The sequence below is a fragment of the Thermobia domestica genome, chromosome 3 (genome assembly GCF_964235325.1).
Source record: "Thermobia domestica chromosome 3, izTheDome1.hap1.1, whole genome shotgun sequence".
NCBI lineage: Eukaryota > Metazoa > Arthropoda > Insecta > Zygentoma > Lepismatidae > Thermobia > Thermobia domestica.
Window position 1 is genome coordinate 62,494,511 of NC_137456.1, and position 22,026 is coordinate 62,516,536.

Sequence of the window (22,026 nt, forward strand, 5' to 3'; positions counted from 1 at the left end):
ACAAACTTACTTCGCTGAAGATCGAACCAGGGACCCCACGCACCATACGTAAGCGCTCTACCACTGAGCTTTTATTTTATGTTGCGAAAAAGAAATAGAATAATTGGATACATTATAAGACATGGTGCTGTGAATGAAACGGCAGAAGGGAAAATGCTCAGAGGAGATTAAATATATGGACCAAATAATACAAGATGTAAGGAAGAAAATCTACAAAGAAATTAAAAGTCTGCTTCACAGTACTGGAAAGCTGCATCATACCAATCGAGAGATTGCTGACCTAAGATGAAGAAGAAGAAGACTCATACAAAAAGGATCTGTTAACACTTATATTTTCTTCTAAAAAAATTCTCATATAAAGACAAAGTGATATCAATAATAATAAATGTCTAGATAAATGATAACGCTCCAGACTTATGAGGAAAGAAGAAAGTTTCTCAATATTTCACAATATGCTGAAGTATTTGAGCAAAAGAAAGAAGCTGAAATAATAGCAATAACACAATTTTGAATCCAATTTTATGTTACTGTAGTTGAAAATACAGCAGAACGTTGATAATCCGAACGTCAAAAATCCGAACTCGGTCCCTAAAAACTTTTTACATTTTGTGTTAGCGCTAGCGATAAACAAACAATAGGGTTGTCCGTCGGCGTTGTGTGAAGTCAGTGTTTTTACAAAAGCTTATTCATATGTAACTGTTTGTCATACATATTTTTATTTTCCCTTAGGCTTATACAAGTTAAGTTTTAAGTGTGAGTTACAAGCACAGTCTAAGTTAGTGTGCAAGGAGGTTCTTCAGAAACATAAAATGTAGGTAGCGTTACGTACGGTATTGTAATTACTGTATGTCCTGTATAACCACTGTATCGGTGAAAGAGCATACTGTACAGTATATTTAAGCCTAAATGACATTTTCTTGGTCATTTTCGAAAATCCGAACTACCTGTGGTCCCAATTAGTTAGGATTTTCGACTTCCTACTGTACATACATTTTTAATCCAGTAGTATAAAATTCTATCTCTTGGCCTCACCGAGTAGAATCGATGCTTACACCTCTATTCACCATTCGATAACTGAGATATTTTTTCTTTATTTTTAAATGCAAAATATTATGCACACAACATGCATATCGGTTACCAAAACGTAATAAATGACATCTTACATAAAGTAAAGAAATGTATTTTAATTAGTATACAAATACCTTCTTTTAGTATACAACAAAGTAAACCTGTCGCAACCATTGCGAAAATTCGAGAATTAGTGGAAATTTTAAAAAAAAAATGGATTTGTACCTCCAATCTAACCCTCTGATCCGACAAAAAAATTAACTATTTTATTTTCAAAACAATAACACACCTTCATCTGCATACAACTGTCAGCTTTGACAATCATTGGGCTAATGGCTTGCCTAACTTCTTACTAATTTCTGAATCTTCTACAAAAATCATAGCACGTCTACTAGTTACTAAACTCTAATGATACATTTTTCGAAGGGTGACTTATCTTATTTATCTTTGCTATAAATACAGAACATTGGGCAGTAATAAATTGACAGTCACGTTAACTTAATACTCCCTTTATCCTGCTCAAAGGAGTGCAATGTCCCCGCAGATAGTGGTACTATCTCAAAACTCGTAATTCGTACAAAAATATATACGAAAAGTGTTATTTCTCCATTTGAGAACATTATACGCGCTCGGATGATATTATAATCCTAGAGTAAGATCCATGTATAGTTTTAAACCCTCTCCCCTACAAACAAATATATTTTTCACTTCTAATCTCTCCTAATATAACTTAAAATAATAATAATAATAATAATAATAATAATAATAATAATAATAATAATAATAATAATAATAATAATAATAATAAGAAGAAGAAGAAGAAGAAGAAGAAGAAGAAGAATATATCTCACGCTTTAGACTAATGACTAAATCACTAATAAGAAAATGAAATGAAATCTTTAAGTTTTACGTCCCACGGTTATGCCTGTTAGGCTAAAGGAGACGGTGATAATGAGAAATGAGTGAAATGGTGGAATGAAGAAAGTGGGAGGAAACGGGAAAACCCCGAGAAAACCCACGAGCACGGTGTTTGTCCACCACAAAGTCGACACGGCGCGAGCTGGGATCGAACCAGGGACCCTAAGCACCGGAGGTGAACACTCTACCACTGAGCCACCGCGCCCCCACGAAATCACTAATAAGATTTCAGAAAACTACAAAGATTTTGATGAAATATTACATTAAGGTATTTATTACAAGAGCGAACATACGAACTGAACAATATTACAACATTCACAATGAAGGGTTTCCGATATAACAAATGATAAGTAAACGGCTCTTGAAGACGTTAATCTACATTTTATTTATTCACAGCATTTTTACATGGTTTACCTAGTTATGCAATTTGAAAAATTACAGAAATCTGTATAAATAGCAGCTATTACAAGATTCAGTGCACCGAGTTATTACCATCAATATATGCATCTAAATATTAATAAAAATTATTTAATTAATACTTAAATGCATTAAATAGAATTTCATTTAATGAAAACCGGTTTCGGTAGCAAAACTATACAGATATCAGGTTGTCTAAAAAGTATTAAGCCTTTGGAGGTCAAGATTGAGAATACATTTATTGTGATTTGAAAATAACGTTATGAAATCATAAATGAGTCATTTTATTCAAAGACCTTTTGCCATTTATATGCCAAAGCCATAATCCCGTAGCTATATAATTTCTGTGGTATTTGGTGAAAAAAGAAATGTGACACGTGGTTTCCACAGGCCTTCTTTTTAAAATAAACAGCATTCAGGAAGTACGGCAGAGACTGAAGAAATGATAATCTGATAGTGTCAAGTCCGGGATACACAGTGGATACATCAAAACCTCCCAGCAATTTCTTTCAATTTCTGACAGGTCGTTAAAGATGTATGCAATCTGACGATACGATGTCAGCATGACCCGTGCCAGCCATTTCTTTTTAATGCAAAATGCACTCGCGCCAATTGTTGACAATACAGATCCAAGTCTATCGTTCCGCTCTGCGGCATCAGCTCGTGATGAACGATGCCCTTCCAATTCCATCAAACGCACAACATAACTTTCCTGGTCGTCAGTCTTGGCTTTTTGCCACAGGTTATGGAGCTTCTTCTAATTTCGATTATGATCTTTTTCTCATATTGTTGTTTTAGGTTATCCACTTTTCCTCACTCATTAGTAGCAGCTTCATAAATGGCTCGAGTTCGTCGCGTTTTAGTAGAGATTCACAGACAGAAACTCGATCGAGTAAATGTTTTTGAGTCAGATCCTGAGGCACCAAATCTTCGAGCTTCTTTTTGTAGCCTGCTTTCTCTAAATGGCTTAACACGTTGGTAATAAATTTTTACGTCATTAGAGATGTCATAATTACTTACATGTTGGTCTTGCTTGACTTTTGCCAGAATATCATCCGCCTTTTTCTGTAGCCCATTTCGAAGAGTATCTCGAACATTGAAATTTCCAAACCGAAAATGACTGAATCATCTTTGAGACGTTGCTTTTGATAACGTATCTTGGCAGGGCCGGCGAGAGCGGTCACGGGCCCCGGGGCTGAACAATCCCGGGCCCCTTACATGTTTCCTTATTACTTTTTACGTACTTACCACTTTGGACGGGAATAAACAAATGAATATTAAGACTTATTTTGAACTCTTTATTAGACCATTAATGCGTTCAATTTACATGTTAAACGGTATTGCTATATCTCCAAATAAGTGAATAATAAGAACTCTGAACCTAACCTATGTTCACTGTTCGCTGAAAAAAAAAACTTCATTAATTCACTATTTATGATTTTGTTTAGACCCTATACTTGTAGGTTCTGAGATTTTTGAAGGCTTCAAAACTAAAATGAATAAAAATATATATATATTTAAATACAATGGTATCAAAATATAGAAAAAAAAACAACTTATCTATTTGTAATAGCAAAAGTTCTCCCCTAATACTCAATCAAATGCTCGAAACAAACTAATTTGTGAAGGAAATACAAAAAGAAAGTATTAAATAGTTAATAAAAGTTGAGAAAGTAAATGTTTTCAACCATCCAACCTACCCTGTACTATGCATATCTTTGCACAAATTGTTGCTATAAATAATTATATAGAAGTAAGCTATGCAGTTAGTCTTCCTTAACTAGAGACATGAGGCATTAGGCCTAATTTAGTTAATTCAATGATATATTGTTCAAATTAACTATAGTGTGATTAATAATGTGATATTAATAGTAATTGTCTGTAGGAGAAATTTATTATATGTATTACTACTAGACAATTGTTACAGTTACAATGTATCCTTTTCTACGTATAGTTACAATAAAATTCCCTTTCTGGCTTTTTTTTTCGGGGCGAATTCATCAATGATAGCATCCAGTTTGGTACACTTGATAAGTTTTGTCTCCACTGCCAACAAGCCTAAGCTTGATAAAATGTCTTGACACATTGTAGAGTGTAAAACATTTTTTACTCTATTTAACAGAGAGAAAGAGCGCTCTGCACTAGCAATGGTAGCAGGAATTGTGGCGAATATACCAAGGGCCACTGTTAGATTTGGAAATAAAGTTTCTAGATTCAAAATTTTGATGTTATTTAGGAGATCCCATGGTGAAAGCGTTTTGTCACCAAAATTGGCCGAATATATCAATTTCAGGCTATGCAGTTCATCAGAAAAATCACCTCCTAAATCTTTTTGGGTATCGCTGGACTAGTGCAGCTGCTTGTTCTTGGATCTGGTCACCTGTCATTTCTTTGCAAGACCACAGTACACAAAAATTGTTACACAAAGAGCGCACTGATTGGAAGCGAACTGAGTAAAAATATACAACATTTAGTAATTCTTTATCCTCGGCCGCCGGGCCCCTTTGGAGCCCTGGGCCCCAGGGCTCTGGCCCCTCCTGCCCTCCCCTCTCGCCGGCCCTGTATCTTGGCTATAAACAGCACAAATTCCTTCATGGGTTGCGCAGAATTTGCACCTTTATCGATATAACATTGTAAAATATAGCGTAGTTTTGCAGAAATTTCACTAACATTCAGGGAACAGTACCTTACGTCTAATTATTAAATATAAGAATTTCATTACTTTTGGCATATCTACTAGCTTCAACTGTCAATTATCAAATGACGTTAAGCCTGACTTGCTGAGATTTACATACCCTTGGGACATTAACGCCATTTTCTGCACAAAAGTCTCAATATCTTTTAGACTACCTGATATTTGCAACGCAGAAAGCTATACATAATAAAGATTTAAAAAAAAAAAAAAAAAAAAAACTCAAAAAGCATACAGTCGCGTGAAGTCACTAATCAGTACTAACCGGTTCATATGAGAGACAAAACGGATGAGTTGTGTTTGGGAAACGTACTCAAAGATCTAAACCAAAACTACTGAAATGTCAAATTTGCTAGTGAAAAAACCAACTTACTTTTAAGGATCGTTCTGTTTTGTTGTTCTCCTTTCTCGAGGACCTCATCCACACACAAAAATAATCAACCTGAATTCTCCGTTTAATGTAATATCCTTGTTATCTCCATACTTTGAATCGTATCAGAACTCTTGAAAGTTGACGATTTTCCACTTACATAGAAACACCTGTTTCCATGGCTTTATTTTTGCGACTGTTGAATTTTATACAGATTTCTGCCAGCAACAATGGTACACTCGAATCGAATTCAGAAGGGAAAGTCTTTAATCTAGGTTTCTCTAATTTGTTCTAGAAGTAAACAACCAGATCCATTGAATTCAAAACTCGCCTTATCCAAAGTTGAAACATGAGAATGCATTAGACTCAATAGGGTCTCCTTGATTAGATTTAATGAGTTTCTGATGAAGCTAAAGTTGACAGTTGGCGAAACTGTTACACGTTAATGTCTTTTACATTAAACGTATTGTTTTGCTCAGTGAGTAGTTTAAATCAGATTTAAGTCTGTTAAAAGCAAAGCTTGCACAATGGAAAATACTACAATGAGTTTCAGTGCTGAATTTATTAAGGTGGTAAATACTTCTATAATCATCAGGATTGGCTGGTTTAAACCAGCTGGTTTTTTCAAGAAAACCAACAGGTTTAAACCAAAAAACGAAAGATGTTCGTAAAAGTGTAAACGTTCGTAAAATTTTGATAAAAACACATTTGTGGGTTATCACGTTTCACTCCCGTATATTATTAGTATTGTATTCAGACCTAAATTCCCCATTCGTAACTCAGAGATTATACTACAAAAGCAACTTTTTTCTTATAAGATTATGAATGTTTCGTTTGTGATTTTTTTTATAGTTTGATATTATTATTATGCAATTGCAATCAAAGAAAAATTCTAAATATTGTTTCGTTTTAATAATGTTTACTGTTGACAAAATACATGGAAATGCCGTACGTTTTTTTCTTGGGGGGGGGGTTCATAAAACCCCACGAGAGGCATTTATTGAAATCAGAAGTATCTTTGGTATCTATGTATAAATAGGCCAGTGGATTCAAATAATTCGTATCTTTATTCACTTTTCTTATTGATATACAAATTAAGTCGTCGTATTTGTTTAACTTGGACTAATAAAAGTCGTAGTGAACTAACTTGGACTAAATTTGTTCTTCTGTACTCTGCAGTATTTTAAAATTGTCCATATGTAATTCTGTATAATGATTTCATTTGTGCAACTGTTTATCTTTTTGTCCTTCTGAAATGACTCTTGACAATTATATTAACAAGTATGTAAAGATCAGTACAACGTATTATTTTTTATCAGGAATCCTTCGTGAGTGAGTCGGCAGACGTATCGCATTTGTGGCCAATCAGTCCCGGTTTCAAGTTCAAATAAAGGACAATTTCTCTCGGATGTAAGTCGAGAAGCGGTTTGGGTTCCGCTTTAAGCTTATGTGACCCCTTCCAGCATAAACCTGGTTGTTGTATAACAACACCAAAGCAAAACAAACTTATTTCTTTCCATATGTGATATAAATACATCGAGAAAATTATTTAAACAAAAACAAAAAAAACATGGTTTAAACCAAAACAACCGGGTTTAAACCAAAAAAAAACTATTTTTTTCCAATAAAAAACATGGTTTTTGCCAACCCTGATAATCATATTCCCAAACAGCTTAAAAAAAGAAAGATGACAAAGAAACGCAATAACGCAAATACACTGTTTGTATTTCAAGTGAGTATTTCCCTTTCTGAAAAGTCTCAATGTGGACAAAGCGAATTTCGCATTTGATAGATTCAATTAGAATATAATTTACCTTATTTATTACAAATTTCAGAAATGCCTGTTGGTATGTGTATTTTATTGGATACTTTTTAACAATTGGATGATTTACAGTATGATCTAACAATGCTCTCTGATACTCAGCAGAATTTTCGCTCTGGAGTAGTTTGTCAAATGCTTCCTGCAAAATATGAAAAATTGCAAATTATTTTAGGTTTATTTCGAACATTAAAAGTACAATGAAACCTGTTAACTTCGTCATCCTTTTCAAGTTGGCCATCAGTCTAACATGCCCTCATTTTTGATGAGGCTGGGTTTTCCCAAGAGACATGTATTACTTATTGTTCTTAAGTTTCTTATGTTGTAAGCTACATTATCCCTGTGCTCTTAATATTATGTTTACCTAATGGTGGCTCTAGAAGGAAGTCACATCGGTACAAAATCTACCACTACAAACTAAGAGAAAAACATTTACCTAACGTATACGAGAATTAATATATTAGGTAAATTAGTTTATAACGGTAAAATTTTAAATCCTCAAGAATAGCTACTAGATTTACCTCTGCATAGTGGGAAACTAATTGAACGTTCTACAATAAGCGGTTATCTTCATTTCTTAGAAAACGTTTCAGAAACTTTTATAAAAAGGATCATGTTTCGGAGAAAAGAGGGAAAACTTATCTATTGACATAAATGTGTCAAAAAAAAAAAAAAAAAAAAAAAAAAAAAAAAAAAAAACAGTAAGATGGTGCTGTTCATGTCTACGATCGGCGAGTGTATGTGAGTGAATGAGCACATCTTAACCAATAAGTCTTCCAGTTTATTTTCATTCAGTTTCTCCATTTGGTGGTCCAGTCCAGATGGATCTATTGAGCTATAGATGACTTTTGTATTAATCAGTCTTGTTCCATTTTATTCCATCTGAAGAACTTGTAGAATGTTTATATTAAAAAGAAAAAAGAAAGAATAACAACCATAAAGTATAGAAAGGAAAGAAAGAAAGATACTAGCACAAGTTAAATTTCGCGTCGAAGTTGCTAGTCAACAGTCATTAGCAGAGAGAATGTAACTGTTTGAAAATTTGGAACCAAGAAGTGTTTCTGGTGGTTCGCTACTTTAGAAGAGTGAGACAGCATGCGTATTTCAATTATTTTATCTGTATTTATCGTCGTAAGCACGGGAAAAATTGATGTTGGTTCCTGTATATAATGACTATCTTAAAATTAGCAATACATCATAGTATCATAGTACGCCAATGTTAAGATAAATATTTATTACATGCAATGCTTTAATATTGCAGAAATAATGTTTACTATATATAAAATACAAATTAATACATATCTAATTATTAGTTATTGGTAGGAACGTGAAGTTTTCGTTTTAACGATAACATCGAAAACTTGAAAAAGGCAAAGTAAAGTATATAGATATACCTAAATATATGATACAAGGCCGTTTCGGGTGTTTTTAAATCGCGAAATAACGCGAATTTGGTAATTTTTTTTTCAAAATAACACTGAAATGCACTACATAAAGCGATATATTCGCGAAATCGCCATGTTGGCCGGTAATAATAATAAAATAGCACTAGTTTCCTTTGCAACAAAATGTGATTCACAGAAGATCATCAATCTTGTTATTTTTAGACCGGTTGGTTAGTGAAAATTTGCAACTGAGATTTTGCTGCCTGTGCTCTTGAAGCAATATCTTTGCCAGCTTCCAACGTTGATTCTGAAAGATATTTTTCAGAATACAACTAAGTAGTTACGATAAGGAGGCAAAATCTTAAAGAAGAAAATGTGGAAATATTGACAATTCTGTACTTTGAAAAATAAGAACATTGAAGAAACTATAAATTCGCCATTAGGTCTAAGTGAAAATGTGTGTTGATAATGATATGAATTGCGTTTTAAATAAATATATTGTGATTTTTTCCTTTTGATGGGAAGAAACACTTTTAGCCGATAAATGTATTCAAATCATACATTAAATAAATCCAAGTTTAGGAGGGATATCGTGACATTTTTTCTCAGATGGTAAGTACAAAAATATAATTTATTCTTTTAAAATTAAGATGTCAAAATTTAAAACTATTCATTTAATTTTAAAATTATATTTTATTTTAATTAGCTTTCACAGATTACTTTCTCTATGTTTACAATATTCTTTCTTTTCAAAACCATTACAGAATAAAGAAAATAACCTCTATTTGGCTGTATTAAATCGCGAAAAATAACACCGATTTTGGGCAAAAAATAACACAGATTTCAGGGATAAAATAAAACAAAAACTTCACGTCCCTAGTTATTGGATTACCTTTATGTATTCTTAAGGGACACGGTGGATCAGTGACAGAGCACTTCCCTCTAGTGCGTGAGGTCTCACGTTAGATCCTTGGCCAAGTAAGTTTGTGGTGCACAACATCCTGCTCGTAGATTTTCTTGGGGTATTTTTGTTTCCTCCCACTTTCTCATTCCACCAATTCTTCAATCTTTATTCAGTTGCTTTAATCAACGTCTCCTTTAGCCTAAAAAGCATAATCATGAGTCGTAAAACTCAAAGATTTATTTTATTTTATATTTTTTTTACGTGCTCTTGTAGTGATTATTGAACTTTCTCTTACATGTTCATCAGTATTTCCGGCATAATACACGAATGACCTTCATCAGGATGTTTTCTAAGCTAAATTGGAAGATGTTCGGTTCAGGGGCGTCATTTCAGACTTCGCTTGGGGGGGGGGGGGGCAAGGCCACCACCGATATAAGACTTTCACGTTTTGTACTAGAATATTAGTAGACAATCTATTAAAGTATATGTATTCCTCAAACTCCTGGGAGGGGGGGGCAATTGCCCCCTCCTGCCCCCCCTTCCCTAAATGACGCCCCTGGTTCGATTATTCGTATTTTCGGGTCTAGCACTTCAGTAGCAATAACCAATGCATAAGTCAATGAATTCCAGTATTTCACCAAACGACGAAAACAGTTATCGAAGTATTTTATGTATAATTGCTATCTTTTATAAATATGGCAAAAAGCATACTTTTTGGCCAATATAAACTAGTGAATAAATATGTTGTTTATCAGGTTGGCTTTACCCGTCTTTTAGCAAATCATCGAAGACTTTGTTGAAATAAGAGTACTCTTCCTCTTTACTTTGATGTGTGCATACATCAGTCGATAGATCACATCGGGCTGAACAAAATAATATACCTGTTGATAAATTCGCATGCGTAGTTTACGAGAAAATGAACTTTCGATATGCTAAACCAAATGTCATTCGTTGTCTATAATAATCGAGAATTTTTATTTTGCTGGAATAAACTGTTACTTGTTTATGTACTGTTATATGTAGCAAAGTACACTGTTAACTAGAAGATTGTGGCTCGTCTCTTTCTAACGGTGACACATAAGTTCCTTCATGCGTATTCTAATTATATTATATTTTCTTTGCTTAATTAGGTGGTACTTAATGTAATAATACTGATACGTTCCAACTATCAAACAATACGTCTTCGAACCAATATATGCCTTAGACGACGAACTAGACAAGAACGAAGAGCATCTCAAAAACAATGGCAAGCTTTTTTTTTTAAACAAAATTACGTAAATTAAGACACTCTGTTTTCTGCGATATTTTGAAAAAAGTGGAGACAAGACTGAGAAACAAAACGCATTTAACGTGTAAAAAGGAAAAAAAAAATCATGTTGTGTGCTAATGCAACACGGGAATACTGGGCCTCTTCGCTCTATGCGTTCGATCCTTGACACTGCGTAGCCTCGAGAAGATGCAATACTGTAGAGCAGTTTATCAATCTGGAGGTTCGCGAAGATAGGTGTAAAAAGGTAAATATAATTAGGAACTATTAGCGGGAAAAAAGGGTTTAAGAACTATTTTGAATTTCTTATTTTCGGAGACGTATTTCCATGTCTATAATTACTGTCAAATACAGAACATTAAACGAAATTTTAAAATATAAGAGTCATAAAAAAAAAAAAAAAAAAAAAAAGTGAATGAAACTGGTGAGAAAATGTATACTGAATGACAAGAAAATTACAAATGTATGAAATAGTGCGCATAAAAATATAATTCAAATGAAAGGTACACATACATGCAAGTATAAGCGATGACTAACAATAATAAAAAAGATTATTACAAAATGGAAATTGGTTATGGGGGACGCTGGAAAGGGGATGTGATATGAAATACTGTACATTGAGAAAGTTTAATAGGGTATGTAGTTTGTCGAACAATTTCCTAGAATTTACCTACACTTTGAACAATGCCAATGTCTACAAGTCATTAATAAAAGGAAAATTATAAAATACGAATGCAGTTGTGAAATCAGTTCTACCCTGACAACACTTCATCCCATCCCAATAGGTGTTAACGTTTTGCTCATGATAGGTGTTAACTTCTCTAAGAACTTTTTTCTTTTCAAGTTCTCGATCTCTTTTCGTTTGTTTTGTTTTATTGTATAAACTTCGACAACCGATTGTATAAACTTCGAACATGCCGCGATCTGCGATGTGATCGCAGAAAATTTGCCCCACCTGCGCAGAAAAATTGCCAGAGGAAAAAAAAATACCCAACAGAAAAGTTAACTAATAGACTTTCACTAATACACCAACCCATCAGTTCAAAAATTCTGAGATCTGGTTATATATATATATATATATATATATATATATATATATATATATATATATATATATATATATATATATATATATTTATTTATTTATTTATTTATTTATTTATTTAAAAAAAGCAAACCAGAGGAAGAGGAGGCTGATACTGCTTTAATAACACACGTTTTCGAAGAATACCCAAATTGTTTAAATTCTTTTCTGGTATAATTTGGAGTTTATACACATGAGTCTGATGCTGACGCAAGCTTTTTGAAACAGATAGTATTTAGGTCAGAATTTCTTGTTTAATTCGGATATTTTAACTTTTCCAAGAAGTAGTGTTTCTGTTGAGCAAGCAGAGAAGGACTGCACGTCTTCTTGAAACTTCTATGAGTTTGTGAGTATATTCCCATTTCAGTTTTTGATAGATATAGATCAGGATACATTATTTTTTGAATACAAGCTTTCTTAAAGTTGCAGTAGTAGATTTCCGAGACAAGTACTCCGTTGCAGTAAAGTTAATGATGTTTTGTTTGAGTATACCATTGTCTGAGGTCATATGTGAAAGCTGAGGTTCAGTGGTTACTAATATGATGGAGAAAAGGCCAGCAGGAAAGGATGAACTTAGTGATGATATTGGAACAACAGACCAGCTTACATACATTATCCTAAATGGACCCCCCATCAGATCATGATAAAAAAAAAAGAAAGAAAATTCCTTACAGCTGCTCTCATTACAAAATACGGTGTACCGATCACAAATATTTTAAATATACTTCTTTTAGCAGAACTCTTTCAAAAAATGTGACTTCATAGGTGTAACTCGAACTACGGATACCGCTGAAAACTGTTTACCATGCTTCATGTAACGCTGTAGTGAAAACCTGATAGTATCTTCTTGATTGTTTATTTTGGAATTCCTGCAGAAAAGTTTTGACTTACAAAAGCTCATCTCATAAAGTTCTGCCATCGGGTCGATAACCCTAGGGATGTACCAATATCACTTTTTCACTGATACCCGATACCGATATTAGAGGCCGATACTACCGATACTTTTGGACACACTTCTTATATATTTGCAAGAATTTTCAGAATAATGATATGACCAACATTGTAATAGGGTATACTATGATATAAGGCCAAAATATGACATACAAAAACAAAAAGCAGAATTTCATATTAGGTTTTATACAAAAAATATATTTCCTCTAAATGTGATCCAGCTCACATAAAATGACCTAAAAAGCAGCAAATACTTATATAGTGTAAACTTAATTCTAAGAGCCAGTGATTGATATTTAGAGTGATAATGTACTTTGATAGTTAAATTGTATTTATTAGTCTCTATTACATACATATAATTCAAACGGATATTACAAATTTTTATTGTTTACACAATTATGCGTGCTGAACTAGGTGTTGCTGTGAATACCATATATAATAATAATAATAATAATAATAATAATAATAATAATAATAATGTTATTTAAGGGAAATAAAAAACGATAAAACAATTTGTTAACTTTAGAACTAATTGTTTTTAACCAGCATGTAGGAGAAAATAATTTCAAAGTGAGTGTCTTGTACGTTTCTTCCATAGCATTTTCTTCTGAATCGAAACCTCTGTCTCGTTTGGGATTCAAATTACGCGTCTTCTATCTTGACCATGGGCGTCCGAAGGGGGAGGCTCCGGAAAATATATACGTAATATAGCAAACCGCGTATATTAAATACTAGACGTAATATAGCAACCATGGAATGGGCCCCTCCTGGAAAATTTTCTTTGGGCGCCCATGATCCTGACTGAGGACCTTTGGTTTTTCTTCACCACAATTTTGGCATCGAGGGACTAAAAATATTAGTTAAGTACGAGTAGTGCAAATTAAAGGCGTACACATACATAAAGAAATCGACCGATGAAATATAAGTGACACTGTTAATATTAAACAAACTGAAAGTAGTTCGGAAAACGTATCGGTAAGTATCGGTGTTCATTTGCTGATACCGATACTCCCAAAAGTGGCCGATATCACCGATACCGATACATCGGTACATCCCTATAACCCAGCGTTTCCCAACCTTTTTGAACTTGCGGCACACTACGGGTGTAACTTGAGTTCTCGCGGCACACTCATAGATATTATTATTATTATTATTATTATTATTATTATTTGCAAATATAAAATACCATGGTAATTTCTTTCTGTGATTATTGATCTCCTTCTCACAGAGATGCAAGCTCGATCACTGGTTTTCCCCTTTGCTAATTTATTACGCTTATTTTTTATTCTAATTTTAAAATGGAAAACAATTGCAATGAAATATAGAACTCAGATTTTTAAAAATGCGCTTTCTTTTTCGAAAACTGTATCCACCTTTCACTAAGAACCAAGATCACTAAATAACGAACGAACAAACAAATGTCTTGTACTTTTAACTTTGCTGTTTTAACCAAACCCGGTGCATATTATTGCTATCACACAGCTTGCGATGCGTCGAAGTCAAAACTCAGGTGCGAATGAGTGTTCTATGAACGTTCACTTGACGCGTACCGTACAAGTGCTTCATTTCTCGGTGTTAGTATGACTCTCAATTGAAGCGTAACATAGCAGGTAACCATGGAAATGTGTACGAGCCGAAATACTGTCTGCTACATAGTAATAGATGTAGAATAGTATATTGCAATTACAGTAATTTTTTCCATGGTAGAAATTCATAGTAATGTGAAATACAAAAATATACATTTTTTCCCTATGTCTTGCAATTTGGCTGCTATAGAATTAATAATTTTGTTCCAATTTCCTCGCGGCACACCAACGCTCCATTCGCGGCACACCAGTGTGCCGCGGCACACCGGTTGGGAAACGCTGCTATAACCCATTACAAAAGTGAAGATTCTTATATTAATATGACAAAGAGAAACATACGTACAAGATCAACGAACATATCGGAGATAGTAACGAAGATAATGTCGCGGTGTCTGGTCTTTCTAAACGCCTGTACAATTCGAAAGACAACACCTAAGATATGGTTCTGCATCAATCTCTGTCGCTTATAAAAGTGTGTTTACAGCATTGTACATTATGACAAAAAATTCGAGAATAAACCCAGAGAAATTTAATGTGAACAAGGAATGGGATGCTGAAATAGCAATGACAACAATAACAGTACACTTAAAATTGCATATACCATTTATTCATGATTATAATACGAAAATTTCTACATGTGAATCGATATACAGAACTATAATATATCCAGAAAAAAAAAAGCCGGATTATATATCCATTGCCAGAAATTTCCTCGTATCAGATATTTTCGGTATGCCGATGATACTGTGATTCTGTACAAGGAATTCCATGACTTAAAGGAAGTATTTGACGTGTTTAATCGGATACACCCTAGAATTAAATTTACAATAGAACTAGAAAATGGAGCTCTTAACTTCCTTGACATTACTATCAAAAGACAAGACAATAAATCTGTTAGTTCAGTATATCACAAACCTTCTGCTAGTACAAAGTATATTAATTTTAAATCATCACATTCATGGCTTCAGAAAATGAATGTCTGGAAAAACTTCTTTATGAAAGCTTTTTTACTTTCAGATCTTCCTGGAGATCTCAATCAGGAAATTCAATATTTAACGGAAATCGGATCCCAAGAAGATAGTTTTCAAAAATCTTTATTATTGAAGTGGTACAAACAAGAACAACAGGAGATTGTCGGCACCAACCATCAACTAACAACAAGTGCCAAGGTTGACAATTGGATTGGTGTCCCTCTGGTCCGTTCGGCCAAATTTATTTTTACATGAAAAAGCGCAAAATTAAACTATGTCGAAAAATGGTTTAAGGTGTGCTCTTTCATGTGCTGGAACAAACCTGTTTTAATACCTTTCTTGTTTACAAAACGGTACTTACTTCCCGGACACGCCTCGTATTTCTGGGCTGCGGCATCTATGGGTGTAAGCCCATTAGTGATGTCCCTCGGTGATCACACTGCCCAGGATATTGGGGAGGAAGACAGTAATAAGGAAAGAAGGAAGCAGCCTGCGACCATTAGGTAAGGTACCATCCCGGCATTTAACTGATGTAAATGAGGAAAACCCAGGAAAAGCGCACTCAGGATGGCTAACCTGAAAAAGCTTTTACACCTTTTCTACTGTGTTCTCACCAGGAAACTCAGTATATAAACTCCTCACCGCAACAACAACAACAACAACAAACAAAAAAAAAAAAGAAAGAAAGAAAGAAAGAAAAAAGAAACATGTATCTTACGAGTTTTTGAAAATTTCCGTTTTAAGGGGGAAGGAAAACTTCTTTCTCCACGGGGAAATTGTTGAACATTTGAAATGAATTTTAGAACATAGTACCTACCTCGACCAACATTTTCATTATGCTTTGATTAAAGGGTGTATCCTAAGGGAAATAAAGGAGTTTATAGCTTTTAGGACAGATTCATTTACACAAATATTATCAATCTGTATGCAGGTATTTGCGCATGCGCCTTAATAATTCTACAATATTATCAGAGTTTAACTAGAAAAAACTGTCCAATGACGAGACATAAGTATATACCAATCGATAGATTTTACTAGCCTGAATAAATTGATATGCATGGGTATAAAAGTTTATGTGTTGTTTCCGAGAAAATGGAGGGGAAAAAATAAATTAATTTATAAACTTAAAAACCATTACTCTACGAGAATTCATTCAAACCAAACTGGTCATAGGGTAAACTTTCAAGATATTTAATATGATACTAGGAAGATGGTAGCACAAATTATGGTTAATGAGATACAACCTAAAATTATGATTCACTTTAAATCTTTAGTTTTTGTGTACGTATAATGCTCTAAAAGTTGAGGCATCAGTGGATAGACCATATCAAATTGAACAAAATTACATGTTCGAGCATACATACTTATTGATAGTTTCGGAAAAAATCGAGCAAAACTAATTTTTATGGCGCTAAAATCTAGGTCGTTCGTTACCAGTAGTTATTTGAGATTTTATTCTGTTGAAGGAAATTATACCTATTATTGTGTATGTTCTAACGTTGACACACACACTTCAGTGCGTATTTAAAATAGAAATACACATATTTGTACAATTTACAGATGAAATTTGTCATATTATTTTAATAAACCAATGTGTAAATAGTCGATACATGTTGTGACTTCACCTGTATTGCAGTAATATTTTTTGTATTGATGGAAGTCTGAATTGTTAAGCACGGATACCTTCAATAGATAGCCATTAAGTACAGTATACAATATGAAGTGAGGTGAAGTACAGGATTTGAAGCATAATAGTAACTCATAATGTGCAACCATAGACGTGTCTCAGAGTTACTTGATCAGCATAGGTATGTTTTTTTTAAGCTTATGTAAGTAATGTCTTATGTCATTTGAGAACACCAATGTCTAAGCAATGAAAACATACCGGGATCATACCTCTAACGCCCATTACAATGTAGTACAAACACATAATCCAACGCGGTATCATCGTTTATATGTATACCCACCTTCACTGACGCGCCGGGTCCCTTCTAGCATACCTAGATACACTGTATTTTTACTCATAATACTTAACAACTCTCAAGTGAATCTGCACTGAGGAATGAAAGTCTATATATCAAAACAGCATAAACAGTCTCAGGTAGTATAAACAGTTGATCTAGTGAAAATGAAGTACAATAATATGCGATGACTTTATGTATGAATCCCTATTGTCAATCTGCACCCATACTTTTAATCAGGCTTGTAACATTATGGAAATGCATTCAAATTTCACTTAAACCAAGAAAAGTTATGTAAAGTATTTAGGTTTTGTTCCACAGATGTGAAACAGAACCAGGGGTGCCACCTGGTTTTTAACAAAGAGGTGGAATAAAAAAGATGGACACACACACGCACATTATATAAAACAATTATTTACTACAGAAAACCATATTTAACATAAATATATTTGCTATGATATAAGAGCAAATTAGTATGTTTTGAAATGCATTTCCAAGAACTGAACACTCTTCGCACCGCCTTCAACGCGGGTGGCAATGGTTATAATTACCTTATCCTAAGCTAACCTAAAAACACTGGTTCACATCTGCGGAATATATCCGAAGTACTTTATTTTCGGCCTACGTTTAGATGAACAGGGCCAGCCTTGTTTTCGAAAAAAAAATGCAATTTCGTTCATTTATTTTAATATTAGATTAAGGTAACAACTTGCATCATTGTACTCATATTTTCCTATGTACGCTTCCGGTAAGTACATGCAGTCTCTACAGCAATTCACATTTATCATTTCTAGAACAGTACTTCCATTCCATTTTTCAATGAGACACAAATCAATTCCGTTTCCTTTAGATCAACTCATTACTTTTTATATCTTTTAACTACTGCTGACCCCAGTCATTTAAACATACTGCTTTTTCACTTGACATCTCATAAACTCCACGTACAAACTTTTTCCAAATTTATTACGGCCTAAAGTGCATCTGTACCCAACTTCGATATGTAAATCTTGTATATATTAATCAGGGCCTATGTTTAGCAGAAGGGGTCCAGCACTTTTCTCTAAAAAATGTTACAATTTTGGTAATTATTTGGGTAAGTCTTTACTTTGACTCCAACTGTGACTTTAATCGGTTCTTATAGGTTCAGTTACTTCCTGGAACTGTTTGTGCGTGAGTCACTTGTTAGAACTGTTCGTGCCTTTGGTGTGACGTCTTAGTTCATATTTTTCCCACTAGGTGTCTGTGTAGTCATATGGTAGTTGGTTAGTAGTCACATTTTCTGTGTGCATGTAGGCCTATGTGTGTGCTGCTGTTTGTGGGATGCGTAATTGGGTTAGCGCGTAATTGAATTGGTTGAATTGAGTTAGAGAAAACCTATCATAGTTGTGGTCTAAACTGAAGATATTTTCGACGTATTCTAAAAGTGGACGTTTATTGGTTTCTTGTTTTTAATAATAGCAAGTGTGCTCGGTTTAATAAAACGACGTGTGTGCGGAAAGGAACATTTTTCAGTAATGTTGAGTATTGTGCATGTGTTCTTGGTATCTTATTTTTTCGTGTGTGGAATCAGCAGTTACGAGTTCATTATTCATGAGATTTCTCCTATGGCGAAATGGTGAGTGTTTTCTTTTTTTAATTCATATTATTTTTATTCTTGATTTGTTTTGCATTTGAGTATTAGGCAAAGTATTTGGTTTGCTGCTGCTTGTCCTATTGTCTTGTTGAGATGTAAGTTTTTTTTTCTTTGTCATGCACTGATTTATGATTAGAGACGAGTGTTTTTTTTTTTTTTTTAATTTTTCCCTTCTTATCATAGCTTTATAGTAGTGGTGTGATTATTTATTATTATTTTGGATGTTTTTATGGTACTTGAGCGGGGGGGTTGGGGGCGGTAGCCCCCCATTTAGATCTCAAAATTCATAGTCACCGCTTCACCTGAATTGATGTTTAGTAACATTGTGGCCCTTGTACTTATAGTATAATTCTTAACTTCGTATAGTAACATTGTGGCCCTTGTACTTATAGTATAATTCTTAACATCGTATAGTGACATTGTGGCCCTTGTACTTATAGTATAATTCTTAACATCGTACATTACTTTCACTGTGTTAGTAATTGTAATCGATTCATGTGATCTGGTTCCGGGAGCAGTTTAGGAATGATTCCTAAACTGCTCCGGGAACCGGATCACATGAATCGGTTGAAGTCACAGTTGGAGTCAAAGTAAAAATTTGCCATTATTTGTTCACAGTCTGTTAGTTTAGGGTAGGGTTGGTTAAGTTAGGTTAGGATAGTTTAGGTTACGTTAGGTTAGTTGAGTTTATGTTATATTAGTGCAGGAGTCCCGCATAATTTTCCAAAAAATGATAGAATTTCGCTTATTTCTACTAATATTACGTTAGTTTAGGTTAGTTCAGGTTAGCTTAGGTTAGATTTGGTTGCCTTAAGGGTAACTCTTTACTTTGGGCAAGGCAGTGATATCCCGTCACTGTTAGTATTATTCACAGGTGTCATTGGTTCCTTTCTGGTGCTAGGGATTATTCATAGACTATGTACGACCTTAAAAAGGCAGTAATAAGGGGACTTTAATTTACTACAATATTGCCCTTGTACTTAATGCGGTAATAGTATACAACAGTGCCTCATGATCTGTGCGCGTGGATACTTCCTACTGTTGCACTACGTATAAAAATGATTTTATTACATTTAGAAGTATCCACGTGCACGTGACATGCGATATGTGTTTCAAATCCCCCACATATACTCATACACTACGTACAAGGGCACATTATTATTCTTCGCATACCATAAAACACAACGAAACGCAACGCAAACCGACGTACATTTTATTTTATATTACTCAGTAATTAAATGAAAGTCGCATTTTTACCTCATTTTCAAGTTCCTATATCCTCAATGAATAATCCTTAAAAGACTGCACTTCGTGAGTCCTCGCTAAATGATGAGGCACTCTCGTATACTATATCCCTTAATGCAATCAGTTCCTGTCACTGCCTTGCCTAAACTAAAGATTTGCCACGTTAAGTCTAAGTACTTGCATCACTCATTTCTCCTGTAAATTTTGTGTTTTTTACGTGCTCCTGGACCCCTTGTACTAAACATACTCCTAAATCAGTACAAGGCGTTTGACCTGCGTGTCGCCTTGTACTGAACCATTGATTAAATACGATGTACATTTTTCTCTGTATAGTAACAATACTGCTGAATTAATACTACATCCTCAGATACTATCTTACGTGTTCCAAAAGCCTTTGCAAAGGTACTGCATGGAGAAATTTTTTGTGGATATCAAACAATGCGCCTAATTCTTCTTCCATTGCAATGTAAACAATTGAACAGAATTAGAAACCAGTAAATGGTTTAAATAGCACGCGAGACAACCATGGTAGTCATGTCCTCTATACACTGATAAATTGTTAACCCGTTCTCTGCTGAGAACGCCAATCGGCGTCCAGTACTAAAGTTGGCATATGAGTCGGACGCCGTGGCGCTTGTCACTGCAGCTGATTCACTTTCCCGCCAATACCTGCATGTACACACTAGTGCACTTACATCTTGTACAGTGATCATCAAGTTTGAAGGCACCTTGCAGTATGCTTCGTTTCAGTCTACAGCGCGTGTTTATATAGGCATTGTTGAACAAAATAATATCTATTCTTGAACTTTTTAATGTTGGTTTTTGTGTTTGTGTCTGTAAAATATATATTGTACTGACTTTTTATTCACTATTTCCTTCTTTGCGCCTAAGTCATGAGTGGGCCATCCAACAGAAAGCCAAATCCACAGTATATTAACAATGTTACATTGACAGTGAATGAGTTAGATAATGGGGCGTTTACACTTGGTCGATTTAGTCGCACGGCTAAATCGACTCGCTGCATTTGTGACTAAATCGAAGCAACTAGGCCGAATCAGATCGATGGATATGTTCAATTGTTTCAATCGAAATTGATTCCTGCTTGTCGACTCGCTCTCCTCTGGTCGATTCGAAATCGACTGGCAATTTTAAAGATGTCCAAGCAAAGAGTAATTGGTACAATTTGCGGTGTTTTAGCAGAAGAAAATAGAATCGATCACAGAAAATAGAACGCCTTTCAATTCAGTTGCTAGTCGATTAGTCGCTTTCGATCAACAAGCGATTGAGTTGAAGTCCTGTTTACACGGTCGATTAAGTTGAAAGTGACGTCAATTCAACTGAATCGAACGCAAATCGACTAAGTGTAAACGCCCCATAAGATATCTTGCAGTCCAAATTTAAGTGATGAAAGTGAACTCTCTGAAAACGAAAATATAGGGGTCTAGGATGTTTCGGTGTACGGACGTTAGGCTAGTTTTAGACGGAAGCATTTATCGTAGCATTTCTCGTAGCAAAAATCGTATCATCAATATCCTACCGTGTAAAGTAGCAAATAATATAGCATTTTCCATGCCATGGCATATCCTATGGCATTTCTTGTCGATAGAACCTGCTCTATTTCGTAGCATTTTCCCCAGCATTTCTGGTCCGATTGCAGCGCAGTGGTGTGTTAAAAAGAAGCGAGAAATTTTGTGCCAAATATCCATGCTTTTTTGTTTTGTGTGGGAAATAGGATTGTAGTAAAGAAAAATGAGT

General features: G+C 34.4%; 1 protein-coding gene across 4 annotated transcripts in view; it reads right to left on the reverse strand.

The window, feature by feature from the left end:
* LOC145680442 (protein-lysine N-methyltransferase EEF2KMT-like) overlaps nucleotides 1-20,928 on the reverse strand; it is a 66,606-nt gene extending 45,678 nt beyond the window's left edge. Inside the window, exons 1-2 of one of the 4 annotated variants that reach the window (XM_081750979.1) lie at nucleotides 20,651-20,925; nucleotides 7,280-7,426 (exon numbers count right to left, since the gene is read on the reverse strand). In XM_081750979.1, coding sequence (XP_081607105.1) covers nucleotides 7,280-7,426; nucleotides 20,651-20,731 — 228 coding nt within the window. In that variant the 5' untranslated portion in view covers nucleotides 20,732-20,925. Of the gene's footprint in view, nucleotides 1-5,468; nucleotides 5,767-7,279; nucleotides 7,427-20,650 lie in introns of those variants that run through there. The other 3 variants (XM_081750978.1, XM_081750976.1, XM_081750980.1) reach the window with 3 other exon arrangements.
* Between the last annotated feature and the right edge of the window lie 1,098 nt (nucleotides 20,929-22,026).